Source organism: Myxocyprinus asiaticus, chromosome 2 (genome assembly GCF_019703515.2).
Source record: "Myxocyprinus asiaticus isolate MX2 ecotype Aquarium Trade chromosome 2, UBuf_Myxa_2, whole genome shotgun sequence".
Classification (NCBI taxonomy): Eukaryota; Metazoa; Chordata; class Actinopteri; order Cypriniformes; family Catostomidae; genus Myxocyprinus; species Myxocyprinus asiaticus.
This window is the reverse complement of record NC_059345.1, coordinates 64,395,548-64,416,132: the sequence shown is the minus strand read 5'-3', so window position 1 is coordinate 64,416,132 and position 20,585 is coordinate 64,395,548. Positions and strand designations below refer to the sequence as shown.

Here is a 20,585-nt window from a genome sequence, read left to right as displayed (position 1 = left end):
TAGCAGCTTGGCGTTTTGCGATAAATCGCTCAAATTTTTTTATCGGACGAAACTAGAGTCTCTAATCTTTTGACTCAAACAGATTTCAATGTATAAATTAGGTTTCTTGCCAGATGTAGTTTTGTTGGTGTTTCTCCCAAAAACAAACTGTGCTTTGATCGGTGCCATGTTGTTTTTTCACATGACTCACATGAAGTTTAACTCTTTACTGACAGCCCAGGTTCTCCTGAACTGAGATCTGTCGGTTTAAATGAAATTAAATTATGCGTTGTGTATAGTGAAGCCAAAATACAACATCCACGCACGTAGACCCAGTTCGCATGAGGTTAGGTTTATCAAATGTGCACAATTGTTGTGCGCAAGCATGTTTACGTTTTGACAACAAAAACAGAGAATAATCTGATGATTTCAAGTCTCATATAAATGCACTTTTCTTGCATTGTCGGTTTTCCGGAATAAGATGATTTTTTAATAAAGTAGTTTTCAGCCAATTTGAGAGCACATTGCATGCTCATTGACATACAGTACATACGGCATGAGGCGTACACTTTGCAGGTTATTATTGCTGTCAATCTCTAATTTTAACTATTTAGTTAACATTATCACTAATCTAAACTACTCTCAGGTTATGAAAAATAGCGATATGTTTGACTGGAGAGCAACACAAAACTCATGTTATGTGTTTAAGCGAAGGAGAAAAAAAATCTAGATGGAATAGTGGAGAGTTTTGACCTCATATCTAAGGGCCCTTTTCACAGATTGCGATGACACATTTCTGCTTTATGTAGCAGCGCAAGTAAACTTTTTTATTTTTAACATTTCCAAACTATTTAGTATAAATGTATAATATTATACTGTACCTTGTATTATATAACCCTGATATTAATTACAAAATTGAGGGAGTGACAGTAAATTTGGCACCTTTTTCTGCTGTTTGTTTTTAAAACATCCACACTTTTACAAGTACGCAGGTCATATACTGCAGCAGAATGCACCATTCTAAAAAAATTACAATATACAATTAAAATGTACATTTTGTGAACTGTCAACATTTATTGCCATATATAGAAAGATATGATCTGTTCTGTTGTCACTGTCAAAGATTTTCATTACACACTGGCTAACTAGTGAAGACATGCACGTGCACACGCGCACACACACACACACACACACACTCACACCAGTGATACAGTACCCTCAAAACAATACAGAAATATTTAACACTAGCTCAAAAAGAGCTTAAATGAGAAATCTTTACCATCTATGATTACCCTCCTTTTAGAGTTATTTTTTTTATGTTAGTAAGGCAAATCACTAATACCTAAGCCTTTGGGAGAAGGTGTCCCAACTCCTTTTTCCCTGTTATTACTGTTTGTGACGAGCATACACTGGCGGCCAAAAGTTTGGAATAATGTACAGATTTTGCTCTTATTGAAAAATATATATAGCCGAGACATTAATAACATGAAAAATTACTATTACAGTTTGAAAAAAAAAAAAAAAACTACTTCAGAGAGTTCTCATCAAAAAATCCTCCACGTGCAGCAATGACAGCTTTGCAGATCCTTGACATTCCAGCTGTCAGTTTGTCCAGATACTCAGGTGACATTTCACCTCACACTTCCTGTAGCACTTGCCATAGATGTGGCTGTCTTGTCGGGCTCTTCTCACACACCTTGCAGTCTAGCTGATCCCACAAAAGCTCAATGGGGTTAAGATCCATAACACTCTTTTCCAATTATCTGTTGTCCAATGTCTGTGTTTCTTTGCCCACTCTAACCTTTTCTTTTTGTTTTTCTGTTTCAAAAGTGGCTTTTTCTTTGCAATTCTTCCCATAAGGCCTGCACCCCTGAGTCTTCTCTTTACTGTTGTACATGAAACTGGTGTTGAGCGGGTAGAATTCAATGAAGCTGTCAGCTGAGGACATGTGAGGCATCTATTTCTCAAACTAGAGACTCTGATGTACTTATCCGCTTGTTTAGTTGTACATCTGGCCTTCCACATCTCTTGTCCTTGTTCATCAGTTTAATGCCACTTTGGTGAAAGTACCAATTTCCTTCCAAAATGGCAAAATCTGTACATTATTCCAGACGTTTGGACGGCAGTGTTTATATCTGTTGAGGTCTTTCAAAGAGAAAATAAGGCAACAAAAAGATGATTAGGCCTGTGGGCCACCTGCTGATTACCACGGCTTTAGCTGTTTGAACAAATAGGCCTGTGGTCTCCTGTTAACCGCTATAGAAGTTTACCCTGCAATAGTTTACTTCTGTATTCCAAACTAGGAAATTTTAAAATGGTCCATTAGGATGAAAACAGTGGAAGTTGTCCAAAATAGCTTAAAATAAAATTGAAATATTCTACAGAGTCTTGACATTTACTATTAATATCTCTCACTGTGGTTACAAGCATTAGTCAAGAGCCAGGGAAGGGAACTGACTTTGGCCCATTTCAGTTCACTGCAGATAACAAATAATAACAAATTAGAACGTTGTTTTCTCTTGAAAGTTCACTGTTAAGATGTGCGTGAGAGCTGTCAGTTTCTTAAACCTCAGCATCTTTTTTTATTTTCTCTCTCTTTAGTTTAAATAGGGGCGCATTTCCATGCAAATGGCATGCTGGCAAACTGGAACTTTCCAGCATTTATTATAAGTTGCATTGCATGTTTAAGCTTTGGTTTATTTGCATCAAAAAGCAATATTTGAAAGCAATATCTCACAAGAGCAGAGACGAAGAGACTCACCAAAACACTACCAAGCATTCTGATAGATGTGAGTTTGCAGTGGGTTGTGGAGGGCTAATCCTGGCTTGAAAAATCAGCAGCACCCACTTTTGAGGAGGTTTTTGACTGTAATGTGGAGGTTAAAGGTCATATCCGCCCTTAAAAACACACCTCTATGCATCCCAATGCTAATGTTATTTGTATGAATGATACCTCAAATCATGCAAATTGGTGAGGAGAGGTGTACTATTATTTTTCTAAGCAATAAAACTTACAATTGTTGCCTAGCAAGTGATAAAATAGGCATATTGCCCTGAAATCCACTCAGAACACCCTTGGCAACACCCTAGAAACCACATAGCAACCCAGGGATGTGCCCAAAGCAGAATATCTTATTCGGAAAGGCACAGACACTCACATCGATGCACACCACTAATAGCAACCCACTGAAACACACACAAAATACCTTAGCAAAAATAATACCCAATTGCAGACAGTAGCGACGTCAGTAGTTGTGGTACAAAAACACAGAAAATGCAGGGCAAAAAGTACAGCACAAAAACGGCCCAGAAACAGCACAACGCTGCTGGAAAATAAACAACTCATGAGGGGGTAAAACAGGAACTAGAACAAAAACACAACAGTAGAACTGAACAATACTTGGAGAAAAGAAAAAAACAAAACAAAACCAACCAATCGATAGTGGAGTGCAAGACACTATAACAGAACAAAGAAGAATCCGGGGTAGAATAAAGGAATGAACCAGCACAGAACACATGAGGGGAATATAAAGGGAAGGAAATGATGAGGGTAGGTGGAAATGAACTAATAACAAGGTAAACGAGGGGGGTGGGGTCAAGACAGAGCAAATGGTGACAAGACACAAACAGAAACACAAAACCAGATAAACAGGTGACAGGATCCTGACACAAAAAGAAAACCAGACATGAGTGTAGGGATCCTAACACAAGCCCTTTAGACATTTAATCACCTGCAGGATATGAATAATAGATATCAACAACTCAATTTTCACTAGTTAAAAGGCAAATTGTTGAGATCAGGAACTACATCTACCAATAGAAAATGCATTGATTCTTGATATCAAAAAGTACATCATTACTCATGGAAATACCTATTCTTGATATCAAAAATGGAATTTCAACTAGTAAAAAACAATTGATATCTGTAATAAAAAAATTTACTAATAGTATTTCACAATAATCAGTCATTTACTTCTATTGAAAAATTCAAAATTAAAGATATCAATAAATAATTTCTTATTAGTAGACTCATGAACAGAGATGTTAACCAGTTCCAGTTATTCCTTCCAGTCTTTAGCTGTCACTCTTGGTTTCTTTTTTTCTTTTTGCATTCTGTGGTGTGCCCTTTGAGTCATCTTGGCTGGACGGCCACTTCTGTGGAGAGTAGCCACAGTACTAAATCTTCCTCATTTTCCTAGTAGTGTTGTGGTAATTTTCCCAGTAGCGTTGTGGAGTGTCAAGGTGGTCTTTGGCAAACTTCAGGTGCGCAGCAATGATTTTGGTGGAAAGCAGCGGCTTCCTTCATGGTGTCCTGCCATGGAAACCATGCCTGTTTAATGTTTTCTGTATAGTAGACTCATAAACAGAGCTGTTAACCATTGCCAATGATTCCTTCAAATTCTTTAGCTGTCTCTCTAGGGTTCTTTTTTACTTCACTGAGCATTCTGTGATGTGCCCTTTGAGTCTTCTTGGCTAGAAAGCCACTACTAGTGAGAGTAGCCACAGTACTAAATCATCTCCATTTATAGACAGAATATCTAATATCTAAGATATCGAGATAACTGTGTAACCCTTTCCAGTTGTATGCAAATTAACAACTCTTGATCGTAGGTCCTCCGAGATCTCTTTATTTGCGAGGTATGGTCCACGTCAGTAGATGCTTCTTGTGAATAGCAAACTCAAATTGTTTGAGTGCTTTTTAGAAGTCAAAGTAGCTCTAACCCACACCTCCAATCTCATTTCATTAACTGGATGCCAGGTTTGCCAACTCCTGACTCTAATTAGCTTTTGTTGACGTCATTAGCCTAGGGGTTCACATACTTACACTGTGAATGTTTGAATTATATATTCAATATGTACAAGAACAATACGATAATTTGTGTGTTATTAGTTAAAACAGATTGTGTTTGTTTGTTCATTATTGTAACTTAGATGAAGTTCAAACCAGATTTTAAGGCAAATTTATACAAATGCAGGTAATTCCAAAGGGTTCACATATTTTTTCTTGTCAATGTATCTGTACAAGTAACTATGTATTTATTGATGTAAAACATTATCTTATTTACTAGTATGAAGTACATAGCTGATATGTGTCATATATTTGGAATTCCAACAAGTATGACATTAATTATGGATATCTGACAGATAATTGTGAAATGTTTCTAATGAAAATGCAGTAACAGATATTAAAAAATAAGGCTTTTACTAGTTGAAATTAATCTTCTAATATCAAGAAAAGGTAATCCCTGCGAGTAATGATTTTTTTTTATTTATTTTTTATCAAGCATTACTGTAACATTTTACCAGATCAAATATAATTATACTTTCTCAAGTAATTACATTCATAATATCAATAATTTGCATATTAGCTAGTGACAACTGAATTGTGATATCTATAATTCATATCCTGCAAGTCAACACGGCTTGCCATACCAGTACACTCTAGAAACTACATAGAACCACCATGGCAACCACCCACAGCACCCTAGAACTGTGGCAGTGATTTTTACACAGGCAAGAAACACTCACATTTTCCTAATAATATGTAAAAATAAATTCTCTTTTTATCTTCGTATGATGTATTTTTGATGCTGTTTCTTCAAAACAGTCTAGACTGACATTCACTCTCATATCCAAAAAGGTAAGAAATACTTTATTATCGCCAGCAGTTTACTCTGCCACCTGCACTGACACTATCATTTCCAAATATATACACCGATCAGCCACAACATTAAAACCACCTGCCTAATATTGTGTAGGTCCCCCTCGTGCCGTTAAAACAGTGCCAACCCGCATCTCAGAATAGCATACTGAGATGATATTCTTCTCACCACAATTGTACAGAGCGGTTATCTTAGTTACCGTAGACTTTGTCAGTTTGAACCAGTCTGGCCATTCTCTGTTGATCTCTCTCATCAACAAGGTGTTTCCATCCGCAGAACTGCCACTCACTGGATGTGTTTTGTTTTTTGTTTTTGGTACCATTCAGAGTAAATTCTAGGGACTGTTGTGCGTGAAAATCCCAGGAGATCAGCAGTTACAGAAATACTCTAACCAGCCCATCTGGCACCAACAATCATGCCACAGTCGAAATCACTGAGATCACATTTATCCCCATTCTAATGGTTGATGTACTGCTGCCACATAACTGGCTGATTAGATAATCACATGGATGATTGTTGGTGCCAGATGGGCTGGTTTAAGTGTTTCTGTAACTGCTGATCTCCTGGGATTTTCACATTCATGTTCAAAAATAATTTTACTGGTACATAATTTGCCAATGCAAGTCAAAATATAAACACTGATTTGTTCAAGAACAACCTTTCTAAAATGGAAGTTTGTTAGGTTTAAAGACAATGATAAAACAATAGATATAATGTTGAACAAGCATTTAGAGACTTTGTGGTTGTCAAAAAATATATACAGTAATAATAATTTTGAGGGCTACAGTATGTGGACATTTACACTCACAGATACATAGAATAAACACTAATAAAATCTAAACAGGATTCATCTAGTGGGGCCAGAGCCTTCCAAGATCCCACCAAACAAAAGAAAGTTTTTCTTTCAAAACAACAACTGATGCCCATGAAAGGGCATCAATAGTTAAAACATCAAACCCGTTTCCCCTCAGAAACACACACTCTGGACCCCTGAAGCACACTCAGTTAAGGGCTTTTGTTTCTGAACAAGGCGAAAAATAAATCTATTCTTAATGTCGGATCAGGTCAGGTATTGATCCGTCACAGTTATTAATAAGTCTAGCACTGCACTGGTGCATGAAACAAAAATAATAAAGCATCTCGGCACTGTTCAGCTCTCAGTGGATAAATACAAGTCTTCTTATTGAATATGACTGTATTTTCTCTACTGCACACATCAACTACTGAACAGTGACAGCAAATCCATTGATTTACTGTATACTGCTAAAGTTACTCACTGAATTCCTTGCTTATCATCTTGAATAATAAATAAGCCTTTTTCATGCTCTTTTTAATTTTGGTAAGTGCAGAGCATGAACAATCCACAGACCTGTTGCTAATGTGCTAATATGGTAACAATTTACATTAAGATTCACTTTGTTAAGGGTTTATAAAGTGGTTCATTAATGACTAAGTAATTTACAAATACATTATAAATCATTCATATGCAATTATAACAACACGAATGAAAAAAGGGCAATTTTTATGCAAAACGTGGCAAATAGTGAGCATTTTAACTTGTATGTTATAAATACTTAATAAATACTTATTCATATTTGTATTAATCAAAAACATAAAAAGCCCTAATTCATGATTTCTCAATGCAGTAAAATAATTATAGTGAGCTTAAAAGAAGGATTGTCATTTTGCTATGTAATTAATGTCTTGACACTTGTTTTGACACTTCACGTTAATATCAAAAGAATGGTGCTACTCATTGTCGTGTCCCCACTTACCTAGTCCTAATTACCTAAAGTCTTCTGCAAAAAAAACAATTTCAGGTCTTTATTCACAGCATATATTATATAATAAAGCCTGATGACCATTAAACAATACTAATGCTAAATAAGTGTTATTAAGCATTTATAATGTGAATTAAAATATCTCACCTTTTGGTAAATATTGCACTAAAGCCCTATGCATGTTATTATAACTGCATATAAATGATTTAATGCATTTGTAAATTAGTTATTAGTCATTAATAACCCCTTTATAAACCCTTAACAAAGGGAACATTCATGTAAAGTGTTTCCATTAAGTTATCTAGAGGCTTTGTATTCCTACTGATATGTTTCTTTTGTATGCTTGAGATAAATCAATGACACTAGATAATGCAGCCTATTCAGCTGAAATGCTGATCATTCGTTTGTTTTAATCCACACCTTTTTGAGTTTTCTTCTGCACAGATTTTGTTTTTTTGACTCACTTGTGTTGTCACTTTTCACGTTAATATCAGTAAGAATGATGCTACTCCGAGTTGTGTCCCCACTTACCTAGTCACCTAAAGTCCTCTGCAAAAACACTTCAGGTCTTCATTCACAGCATATCATAGAATAAAGCCTGATGACCATTAAACCATACTGAACTTTATGTACCTGGGTTAGTGATGCTGAATAAGTGTTAAGAATTTATAATGAGAATTAAAAAATAACACTATTTGGCAAGAATTGCACGAAAGTCCTCTTTATGCATGTTGTTATAACTGCATATAAATGATTCATAATGCATTTATAAATGAATTAGTCATTTACAAACCCCTTTTTAAACCCTTAACAATGAGAACATTCATGTAAAGTGTTTCCATTAAGTTATCTAGAGGCTTTGTATTCCTACTGATGTTTCTTGTTTTGTTTGCTCGAGATAAATCAATGACACTAGATAATGCAGCCTATTCAGCTGAAATGCTGAGCATTCATTCATTTTAATCTACACTGAGTTTTCTTCTGCACATATTTTATTTGACTCGTTTGTGTTGATGCTTGTCACATTAATGTCAAAGAATGATGCTACTCTGAGTCATGTCCCAACTTACCTAGTACTAGTTACCCAAAGTCCTTTGCAAAAACACTTTTCAGGTCTTTAGTCACAGCATATATTATATAATAAAGCCTGATGACCATTGAACAATACTAATGCTGAATAAGTGTTAAGCATTTATAATATGAATTAAAAAGTCTCACCATTTGGCAAATATTGCACAAAAGTCCTTTTTATGCATGTTGTTATAACTGCATATAAATGATTTATAATGCATTTGTAAAGGAGTTATGAGTCATTAATAAACCCCTTTACAAACCCTTAACAGAGAGAACATGAATGTAAAGTGTTTCCTTTAAGTTATCTAGAGGCTTTGTATTCCTACTGACATGTTTCTTTTGTTTGCTCAAGATAAATCAATGACACTAGATAAAGCAGCCTATTCAGCTGAAATTGAGCATTCATTCATTTTAATGTACACATTTAAGTTTTCTTCTGCACAGATTGTTTTAGTTTTTTTTTGTATTATTTATTTATTTTTTGGTCTGTATAAGAGCTATAACAGAGCTGAGCGTGCGTACAGCTTACAGAGTCCATAAGTCAGATTTGTGATACTCTCTTAAGGACAAACCATGTATAAAGCATTCAGAACAAGGTTGAATCATATTCATGTCAAAATGAGGGATTTTGTTATCAGTGTGTTCAGTAGTAGTCCTGACCCCACATGCAAGATGAGATCAGATTAAAATATTCAGCGCCCACGCTCTGATCCGACTGACTGACCTCGAGTCTCGCTCATCACAGTCAGGGCATATTCCATAAAGACATTTATGTTCATATGTCCATATGAAATGTGATCCTTGACTGGTCGTGATAGATGTTGTTCACCAATAATCATCATGCCGATTCTTTTGTTTTGCACGGAAGGCTTTGTGTGACATCCAACGCATGCGGGAAAGGGGGAGCATTACATAATGGGGGTGCGTGCAGAGCTCAAGCAAAAAGCTGCAGATGATTGTTGATTTGAGACCAGCTCTGCTTTCAAAAGACGTAATTGCTGAAAAAACAATGAAGTTCTAACCTAACAATTCTAATGTATTGTACAACAATTTAATTAATATTAAAAATAATTAAAAAAATATATAAAAAAGTGGACCTGCTTTAATGGATAGTTCCTTTAAAGAAAGAAATGCATGTCATAAAAAATATATATAGTGTCATTATATACTATATTTACACTGTTCAGTCTATATGACAGAATTTCACTTTCAGGTGAGCTAACCATTTTAAATATCGAAAGACAATACGCTAAGCTGGTCTCATACAAGCCGCATATGCAAAAATCACAGAATTATGGGTAATACTGAGGCCATGAACAAAAGCAGCTCTTCCTCTTCAACAGAAACAACTGCCAATCTAATCACCATAGACACCGAGGAAGACACGTCCCAGTAAATATTTAAAATAGGATTCGATTGAAATGAGTTTCTCAATGGACTATTTCTGAAAACCTACTTTTTTTAAACCTAAAAAGTGTAATAATTCAAGAAATGTATTGAGCTTTTATCAAATGCGTCATTTGACTGTAAATATTGCCAGTTCAGATTGGAGGCAGCGTCTACTTGTGTCTAGACGACTAGGGGTAATTTGCAAAAGTGGTGGTTACGGCTTCAAATGACAACAACATGACCTTAAAAAAACATGATCAACACACAAATGAGGAGAATGCACAAACTCACACAAACAGTTCCATGAAAACCCCAGCAGAAATGAGGATGAGAGGGGTATAAATATAGAGAGAAAAATACCTGGACAAAATATCGACATGATCGCTCCCTTTTCTGCAGCTGAAAACCAAAATAAAATGAGTCACTTTAGTAACAAGCATAACATTTGACACTTTTAGAAACACATTAGATACATTAAAGCATCATAAATTACATCCTATTTAAACTATTGAGAATGATCAACTGCTATGTGGAAAATAGCACATTAGAGCACCATAAGTTTTCCATTCTGGTCCAGACTGGCTTATGTTGGTTTGGTGCATCATGGAACAGAAAAGACTTAGCTGGTGAAGCTGGTTGACCATGGCAGTCTTGAATCCAAATTTCCATTCTATCCCAGAATGAAGCCAAAACTGAACGTGAGCATAGCCATGTCTAAGGGTGGGCTAGGAGGGGCTATCCCCCCTAGATTTTCCTTAAGTACCCCTGGCACTTCTGATGCCTCCGCCCTGACTGACAGCGAAATGATCAAGGGGCACTCTGACCCCCGGATTGACGGCGAAACGATCAATGTTGCAGCAAACTCCCAAAGGCTAAAGATTGAGTTCACTTTCCTGAGCATCTCCACATATCCCAATAGTAACGCTTCTTTTTCGATTCTTCAAATCTATTGTTATGTGCTTTTATTGCGAGCTATTGGTTAACATGAACCAATGTTAACGTTATGTTCCTAAACCAGGACTAGGAAAGCCTACTAGTAACCAACCAATTCAATGACTGGCAAGGTTTTGGAATTGTGAGGTGTCTGTTTTCATTAGATTTACGCTAGTTCTCTACATTGCTGAATCACTTTAGAGAGGGAATTCAACTGCAAGAGGATGTTATATAAATAAATAAATAAAAACAACAAATAATATCTAAGCATATGTTTTGAGAGCGGTGGTTGGTCTGCTTGTGCGTTCATACACAGTACATGTGCGCTCACGCGGTCTGTCAATCAAACGTGCGCTAACAATCTCACTTGAGTTAATTAACACGGCGCGAGTCTGTCCATTCTCTTGAATAGCTCATTAGAGATTAATACTTGTCATGACAACAGTATTTACAGGAAAAAATAACAGTTTTTCCTGCAGTGACGGCTGTTGAGATGCCTTCATTTGTCTTCAGCAGAAGAAAGTTATTCACATCTGTGATGGCATGAAGGTGAGAAAATGAGAGAATTTCCATTTTTAGATGAACTATCCTGCAACTAACATTCCAACATTCTTCCTATAAAAATGTTAACCTATAATTTTATATACAGTTGTGCTCAAATGTTTGCATACCCTGGCTGAAATTGTGAAATTTTGGCATTGAAATTTTGGCATCCGTTTATTTAAGGATAGTGATCATATGAAGCCATTTATTATCACATAGTTGTTTGGCTCCTTTTTAAATCATAATAACAAAAATCACCCAAATGGCCCTGATCAAAAGTTTAGATACCTTTGAATGTTTGGCCTTGTTACAGACACACGAGGTGACACACACAAGTTTAAATGGCAATTAAAGTTTAATTTCCCACACCTGTGGCTTTTTAAATTGCAATTAGTGTCTGTGTATAAATATTCAATGAGTTTGTTAGCTCTCACATGGATGCACTGAGCAGGCTAGATACTGAGCCATGGGGAGCAGAAAAGAACTGTCAAAAGACCTGCGTAACAAGGTAATGGAACTTTATAAAGATGGAAAAGGATATAAAAAGATATCCAAAGCCTTGAAAATGCCAGTCAGTACTGTTCAATCACTTATTAAGAAGTGGAAAATTCAGGGATCTCTTGATACCAAGCCAAGGTCAGGTAGACCAAGAAAGATTTTAGCCACAACTGCCAGAAGAATTGTTTGGGATACAAAGAAAAACCCAAAGGTAACCTCAGGAGAAATACAGGCTGCTCTGGAAAAAGACGGTGTGGTTGTTTCAAGGAGCGAAATTTCACAATTTCTGCCAAGGGTATGCAAACTTTTGAGCACAACTGTGTATACACACATACACACTTTCAAACGATTTAAATATTTAATTGCGATTAATTGCATATTTTTTGTAGTTAGACGTGATTAATCGCAATATCTTTATAAACATGAGTGGACAAAATATGCTTTATCCAGATGTATTTTTCAGTCATTCACACAAAACCTACCCCACCAACAGAGTTGAACAACAGAAAAGGAACAACTCTATTCAAATTATCCCTTTCGCACGTATATCTCTTCATATTATTTAACTGATCCCCCCAGTGTGATTTTATTTTCGACGGTTATTACATAATGCATCAAATTTTAAACTCCAGTGTGACGCATCAAGCTTGCCACGTGACACTGGGCAGTCACATGCCTGTTCACAGCTGACTCGTCTCGCTTGGAGCTGGAGGACAGAGTGTAGGTAAACGATGCAACCTAACTGGTTTAAAACATGTATAAACTATAATAAATGTTTTAACCAATGGTTTATAATGACATTAATTTCTTTTATTTCTGGGGCTTTGAATTTCGCTCCCACATGCAACTTTTCCACCAACTGGTGAGTACATTTTAAGTCTTTTTCGATTGAGAAGCTCCCAAAATTGTTTGCAAACACGTGTAGACCATGATAAACGCATGAATAATAGGTTTACGATCTGTATTTATCGTAGTTTACGTAATGGCTCGTGCTGTTCACTGCTTGTGTAATGTGGGCATATTGCACATACGTGATCTAATGTTTTATCATTTTCACTTTGATCAAATGCTGTTGTGTAAGGTATAGTCTATATTCTAATGCTAATATTAGGAATGGGTTGCAACTGAAAGTAGAATGATATGCAATTCATCAGCAATATACTCTAATGCGAAGGCAAAATGCTGTAAATACACATTTTACAAAACTGAGTCATGACTGAAATCGGGTCTCTTGGATTATGATCTGTCTCATGTCAGATGGGTTTGGCTCAACTATGCTCATATTCCAACAAACAGTGTGTGAAAATTGGCTGGACAATTTAAAAAAGTTTGAAGCCATTTTTGTTTTTGTTTCTGTGTTGGCATAGTTACTATGTTTGACATTTGTAATGCAGTATAGTCACACCGTTTCCTTCCATCACCATTAGATGCTCAAATGTGTTAGTATATAGGGAATATAGAGAAATAGCCACATGATGTCAAAAAAAGCATGTATCTTTGCTCTGTGAGAGACAAGAGATAAGTTCAGTATAAGCATTATCCTTAAAATGTGATTTTATCTAATTTCATCTCTTGATCTATGATATTTATATGCATTTGTTTATAGATGAAACTTTTTTTTTAAAATAAATATCAATATAATGAATAACAAATATTGTAATAAATACAAGCAACATAACCATAAAAGCTACTAAATAGCATTCATAACATTCAATGACATTGCATTTGTGGTAAACAAAAGCCCACAATGCACACATTTCATAGATAATAAACCAATTACAAGGAAAAATACACAATTTACAATAAATAACAATGGAAATATAACAATAACTAATACAAATGTCATAATAACAAATATTAATTAAACATTTGCTTATTTTATTTCACAGTTCTCAGTAATGCTCCAGTGTGTGGTACTCCTCAAAACATGGGCTAACACACAAGGGAGTGTTGCATGGCACACACATGAATTTGGGGAGGTGCCTCTGCTTTGTCCAGCGAGTGCTGGATAGGTAGACCTTCCAATGCCGCCTGGTCCTACTGCCCTGGGAAGCTGTCTGACGGACTTCGGAGGGGAAATGCCTAGCTGTCAGATGCAGTGGAGTGTCCAAGGCAGAGCGGCCCACTTTGGATGGACACCGAGGTGTTAAGAAGGTGAACATCCCTCTTGTCATGCCATTTCACTGCCAGTTGTGTTCCATTTTCTTTACATTCAACCTGGCCCTTTGTTATTTTGCAGGTGAATGTTGGCATTCCCTTCCTGTTGGCTCGTACAGTCCCACAAGCTTCTGTGTCCAGGGACAGGTGGTGCTGGAACAGTGTGGGACTACTGTACCATTTGTCCACGAACACGATGTGACCCTTTTTCAAGTATGGGGCCAGTAATATCATGACAACAGACCCAGAGATTCCAAGGCCTTCATAGTGCTGGATGTCGGTGGTGGATCCTGTGTATATGATCATGTCCTGCATGTAACCGGTGAGCACATCACATAACACAAAAAAAATTGACCCCAAATCCATGGTGTTTAGTTGGTATGAACTGCCGAATTGCCAGCCTACCCTTGAATTTCACCAGCGACTCATCGACACACAGATCCTTGTAGGGCACAAAGATGTGACAAAAGGATGAAGTGAAAGCAGTGAATATGTGTCTGATTTTTTGCAGGGGGTCATTGATGTTTGCCATTGCATTGTTGGAGAAGTGTAGGCAGTGGAGGAGCAGAAGGAAGCAGTCCAGAGAAAACAAAGACCCGAAAGATGGTGTCAAGAGCATGGGGTCTGTACTCCAATTTCCATTAGGAGCACTGCCACCAGGAATGTGAACATTTCATGAGCATTTGTTGGAACTCACTTTGCAATCTTTGGTGTTTTCTCCTGCTGCTCTGAGGCATAGCGGATTGTTTCCTCAACAATTTCCTCAATTACTTCCTCAGCAAGGAACATCTGAAAACATCGGACTTCACTGGGGAATTCTGGAGGGTTTTGCACGCCGCACGTCCGGTCATCAAAAGCAACCCAAGGTCCAGGAGGGTTAAAATTGCTGGTAGCACACCAGCAGGAAGAGCTTACCTCCTCCACCTCCCTTGGTGTTGTGTGTGCAGGCGTAGGAGCAGTGGCTGAGGCATCTTCATCCTCAGCGTCAAGGGCTTGGAGGTTGGGGGGCATCTCCTCATCTGTGTCACTTCTCTCATTGTCAAAATCTCCCTCCTATTTCTCTGATCTCCTCATCCGTAAATTGTTTTCTTTTTAAAGCAGACATCTTTTTCTGTGGCAATTGTGTAAATAAAACTGTAAATAAATCAAATTAACTCAAGTTGTGTGTGTAAAATAGATGATGAGCTCCAATGCGAGTCTAAGGTAAAAGTGACGTGCCGTGATGTCAGTTGTCACCGGGGGAAAGGGAAGACTAGTGATAGGCTATGGCCATATTTTTTTTTAAACTTTTTTTAACTGTAGTGCAGGCCTGTCTGATAATATGTATACAGATTCACAAATAAAAATAATTAACAACATAATGTTTCATGTGAATATAATGTAACATTGTTTTTCTCGCTGTTGTCATAGACACGAGTGTGTAGATATGCCTGAAATAATAGCATATCATGAACATACTGAAGTATTCGCTACTTTTTAGAAGTTACTACACTGTGAATTCCTCATGTTTAGACAGTTTAGGATATTGCATTACATGTAGATCTTTTTTATGGAAACACAAGGTACGCATTCTGATTAGCGCGTAACTTAGTTCAAGTTCACTTGTCCATTCACTTTTTTGTCAGTGCAGATGTCAGTTATAGTATGCCAAAGAATATATCTAAGAAATCTCACATATGTGTGGTGAACCATTGGACCAGATGACATTCCATGAGCTAGTTTATGGCAGAGCCCCTCTCTAACTGTCAAGGTAAAGAAGAGTGTCTCCATTTTGTTTGGATCATGGCAGGACCAACACAAACAAATGCCAAGCAAAACCATCAGATAAACTGCTTGGACAACTACCAGATACTTCAGAAGGTAAGGCCCCAGACCTTCCAACATGTTGGAAAAGACTTCTCACTGGTCCATGAGTGGTTTCTTAGCAACATCTTAAACCCCCATCCTAAGGTCTGACCTATGTCCAGAGTTGAGATAAAGACCATAAATATCTTCAAGACCTCTCGAAGCAGCATTAACTTTCCATGTGGCATAAGTTGAAACAAAGAATCCACAAAGACAAATCTTTACACACAAACTTTTAATCCTAACATGGACACCAACTGCAGCACACCCACTCCATGTTTATTCACAGAAATGTTTATGTAAATTGCAGTTGTCCAATTAGCACAATAGTTCACACAAACTGAACTATGGTGGTATAAATTAATGCATACATAATATTTAATCTTTCAATATCATGTTTGGTCTTTATATCTTCAGAAAAATGGCAAGAGTATTTTTGAACAGGCTTCGAAAAGGAACAATGCATAGATGAGACATTAAAACATTGTTCTAACTATGTACTTTAAAATATGCAAACATTCCAAACAGAGAAGGGAGGGTGAACCACACTGTGTGGGCCCCCTCCAATCTCAGCAGCCAATCATAACCCTGAAACAAGAAGTGCCAAACTGAAATCTCCTCATCAGGAAGGTATAAAACTATCCTCCAGATGACCACACCTTTGTTCCGAGTTCCCGGCTGTTCAAGTTTGGGAGCAATAACAGAATAATAATCAAAGTCCCGAGTCCTTGTCCAGAGGGTCATTAACAGGATACACTTCTAAAACACGTCTTCATTCTGTGTTCTCAGCTGTTTGAGTTCGGGAGCAATAACAGAATAATAATGAACATTCTGAATCTCTGGTCTGCATGGTAGGAGATGTAACAGAATACAAACCATCCAACATGCTAAGTCTCACTCCATGAGAGAGAGGATAACAGATCATCCAACATTCTTAGTCTCCATCCGAGAGACAGCAGAAGATCGACCAAGTACCAAGTCTCACTTTAAGAGACTATTGCAACGCCAAGTTCGGAATCCCTATACCAGGGAGATAACTACAGCAATAGCTCTGGTCAGCAAACCTTCTCTTCAAGTTTCGTGCATCTGTGTATTCCAGATGAAAAAAACTGCACCGACCTAAGGGCTGTATATCTGCGTGTTCCAGATTGCAAGAACCCCCTTGGTGCTTCCAGGAGATCGGCATTCCTCAGCTCCATCGTGTCCAAGGCTGTTGAAACGGAATCCAGCTCCTTCCCCACTGTAACATGTCCCTGAGTCCCAGTGGAAGACATCGCTATCACCGAGCTCATCGATCGATCAAGGAGAATTTAAATATCACTACTAAACCTCTTTCCAGAGACCTTGGCATTAGTGTATACTATCAGTTTATGCTTTTCTAATGTTTTTAGATTGCATAAACTGCGTATCAAATGTCTAGCAAATAAATGTTATTTGTTTAAATACAAATAAGGTTTTCATCTTATTAATTAACAGAGAAACAGCAATTTATCTTTCCATAAGATAACAGTCATACTTTGCCATTGCTACATCCAATCCAAACACTTACATCTTTCCATCCTATGCTAATTATTTACCTATTCATTTATGTTTTCTTTTAGCATATTAGTATCGTTTTGTTAGTTATTCTTGTTTATCTTTTTGAAAATAAAACTCACTTTATTAAATGTGTGTTCCTTGTGTTGATGATACAGAAGAGCTCTAAATTTTAGGCCAAATTGTATGAATCCTTCAGATTAACATATTTACATATTTCTTTTACTGTTAAGGTGAAACTCCTTAGCTGGTGCCCCGAGGATGGAGGAAGGGGTCATCTGATATTAATAATCACACACACACATACACCTTAAGTGAAGTGTGATCAAAAATCACCATATATTTGGTGTCTTGTGTGAGGCCCAGTTCATTTCAGTTGGTGCCAAGGTGATTCACACTACCTATATATGTGTTTGAGTGAGGTAATTAACCTGTTAGTAAAGATCTTGAGGAAGGGCGAAGTAGTCTTCGAGGGCATGCAAATGCAATCTGGAATTTGGCCTTTGCTCTATAACAGAATGCAAATGCAGTTAACGGCAGGCATTTTCAGAAGCACCTGCCGCAGATTACAGCGTGCTCATGCAGCTGAGCCCATTACGGTCACTCTTTAGCGGTTCACGTTAGTGATCCTTTAGCTTTCATGATCCTTAGAGTGACTTGATCTTGCCCTTCACCGTCTCAATCCCCTCTGTCAGTTGCTAAACCCACTGTCGTGCTATCAAAGGAATCTATCAGTCAGTTTTATTTGGCTGCCATTCGGTGGAGTGTGTCGAGAGGATGGTGTCCTGAGCGGGTGTGATGGAGGTGTCGTGTAAGACAATGCAGTTGCAGCCCATGAAGAGTGTTGTAAATCACTTATGAGGTTACATTTCGGTTAGGCTTCTGACTTAGTAGAAGAGCAGTGAGGCAGCTCACTAGAGTTTGGAACAGAGTCTTTGACTTTATATGAGATACAATCAATGGTCTCTGCATTGATGTCATTTCAGTCTCGAGCAACACCTCTACATTCGCAGCAGCTCAAATCTACAGCTGTGAAATTTAAAGGCGAGTTCAGTTGAAAATAACCACTGAACCCTGTTAGTTTAATTAGTATGACAGCTGTGGAGAGTGTGATGGCCTATGTCAGAGCATGTGACTGTCACAGTCCCGTTTAGGAAACTTTCGCTGGTGAGCGTTCGCCTGGCTGCTGGTGGAAAGTGAAGTCTGCAGAAGCGTGGGTGGAAACAAAGTGTGAATTTTGCAGAAGACACGTGGAACATAGGTGTTTATGTTCAACTGTTGGGCATCTTACTCACAGAAATTACAGTCTAACAATTTTAAAAACCATCCCCAGGTTACTTAATTTTAATTGCATATCTGTAGAGTTATTCTACATACATCAGGAGAAACTTAGGCCAGTGTTGAGAATGCAAGTTTATTCAGGGTGTAAAATTAATTTGGTGGGTGAACTGAGACCATTAACCAAACATTTTTACCGTCCATGAAACATTAAAGAGTCCCAATTACGCTTTTTGGGATTTTACCTTTCCTTTAGTGTGTAATATAGCTGTTTGTGCATGTAAAAGGTCTGCAAAGTTACAAAGCACAAAGTCAATGCCAAAGGGTTTTACTCACTGTTTCCCACAGAAAACACTCCTCCTGAACTGCCTGAAAAGCCTGGTTTGCAGTCCAGCCATTACTTCTGTGACTTAGGTATGTCAGTATGTAACAAATTTGTTTAATGCCCGCCTAAGGGCTACTTTAAGCTGAAACTCGGTTATGGTAAGGGCCGTTGACCAGTCACAACAGACTGGGCCAGCTGACCAATCAGAGCAGACTGAGCTTTTCGGAAAGGGGGGCTTTAAAGAGACAGGAACTAAAACAGAGCGTTTCAGACAGAGGGTGAAAAGAGGTGCTGCAGCAATGTACAATATGATAAAAATAATGTGTTTTTTGAACATTAAAGCATGTTAACCTATTCTAGTAGACCCCCAAAATAAAATTATGAAGCTGTAAATGAGGACAATATGGGCTCTTTAATACTTCTAAGCAAAAAAGTGAAGACGCACAAGTCGTGACCGACATTTTCTTATGTGTTGGGCAGTAGTGTTGTCAAGGGCATATGCAGGCATACGCCGTATGCTCACCTATCTTTCTTGGGATTTTGCATATGCCTACCTGAAATAAGTGGTGATACGTATGGCCAGACATTATTTAGCAGAGATGGGCCACTTCTATTTAAATGAATGGGAGAAATTGGAACGCTCAAAGAGCCCTGAGCGCCCAACAGTCAACGGATTTAGAAAGGAAGTCCCGCCTTACAATTAAAAGGGCCAATCACCTTTTAGATACAGACTGTCAATCAACTCAAGAACACACGTGCATTAGCTATACAAGCTGGGACAATTGTGTTTTTTAGCGCAATATGAGGTAAAGAATCACAATTCATGATATCAGTATTGTCAGATTTTATTGCTTGTTTGAAATATGTTCTTTGATCGTAATCTTGACCAACTGTTTGGTCATATGTGCTGTATAAAAATGTAAATAAGGGAATTTTAGAGACCGGGTGCATGTTTATTTTTATTTATTTATTTATTTTTTATCATAAATTCACAGTATGCCCACCTCTTCAGACACTACTACACCACTGGTGTTGGGTAAGGTACTCAAAATAAGAAATCCACTACAGACAGCTCATTACTTCCCTAAAATACTTTACTGATTACATCATCGAAAAAGTGGACATTGCTAATTACTTATAAGTTACTTTCTAAAACACTTTTCATAGAAAACTTTGTTTTTCCGTTCAAGAAATTATCAAATCCAACACATAGTGAACATTGCACTGAATACACACTGTGAGTTTCAAACGTTCATTTGATAACGCTGGCATCTCTGATCTAGCCATATGTGTATGATAAGAAAGTCAAATTGCAGGCAGGTCTAGAGAAAATAACATCAAATGGACCTCTTTAACTCCACTGAAACTTTAATAACAGCGGTGATTATTCATGCTGCAGAATAAGAGAGCCTCAGGATAGCGAGAGTTTTTCTTTGCCCGAGCAAAATGTTGTTTTTTTAAACTGACTCCCGAGAGCGAAGATGAACATGGGTGATCATTCAACCTGACAAACACGGACATCATTAAAAAAAAACACCCACTGCTCTCCTACTTCCTGCTTTACATACTGTCTGCAAGAAAGAG

General features: G+C 37.5%; 1 protein-coding gene across 1 annotated transcript in view; it reads right to left on the bottom strand.

Moving 5' to 3' along the window:
- The window catches only part of LOC127456476 (adhesion G protein-coupled receptor L3-like), a 369,401-nt gene that overhangs the window by 80,979 nt on the left and 267,837 nt on the right, over positions 1 to 20,585 (bottom strand). The window contains exon 11 of the mRNA XM_051724997.1: positions 10,247 to 10,285. Within this exon, the coding sequence (XP_051580957.1) occupies positions 10,247 to 10,285 (39 nt within the window). The remainder of the gene's footprint in view (positions 1 to 10,246; positions 10,286 to 20,585) is intronic.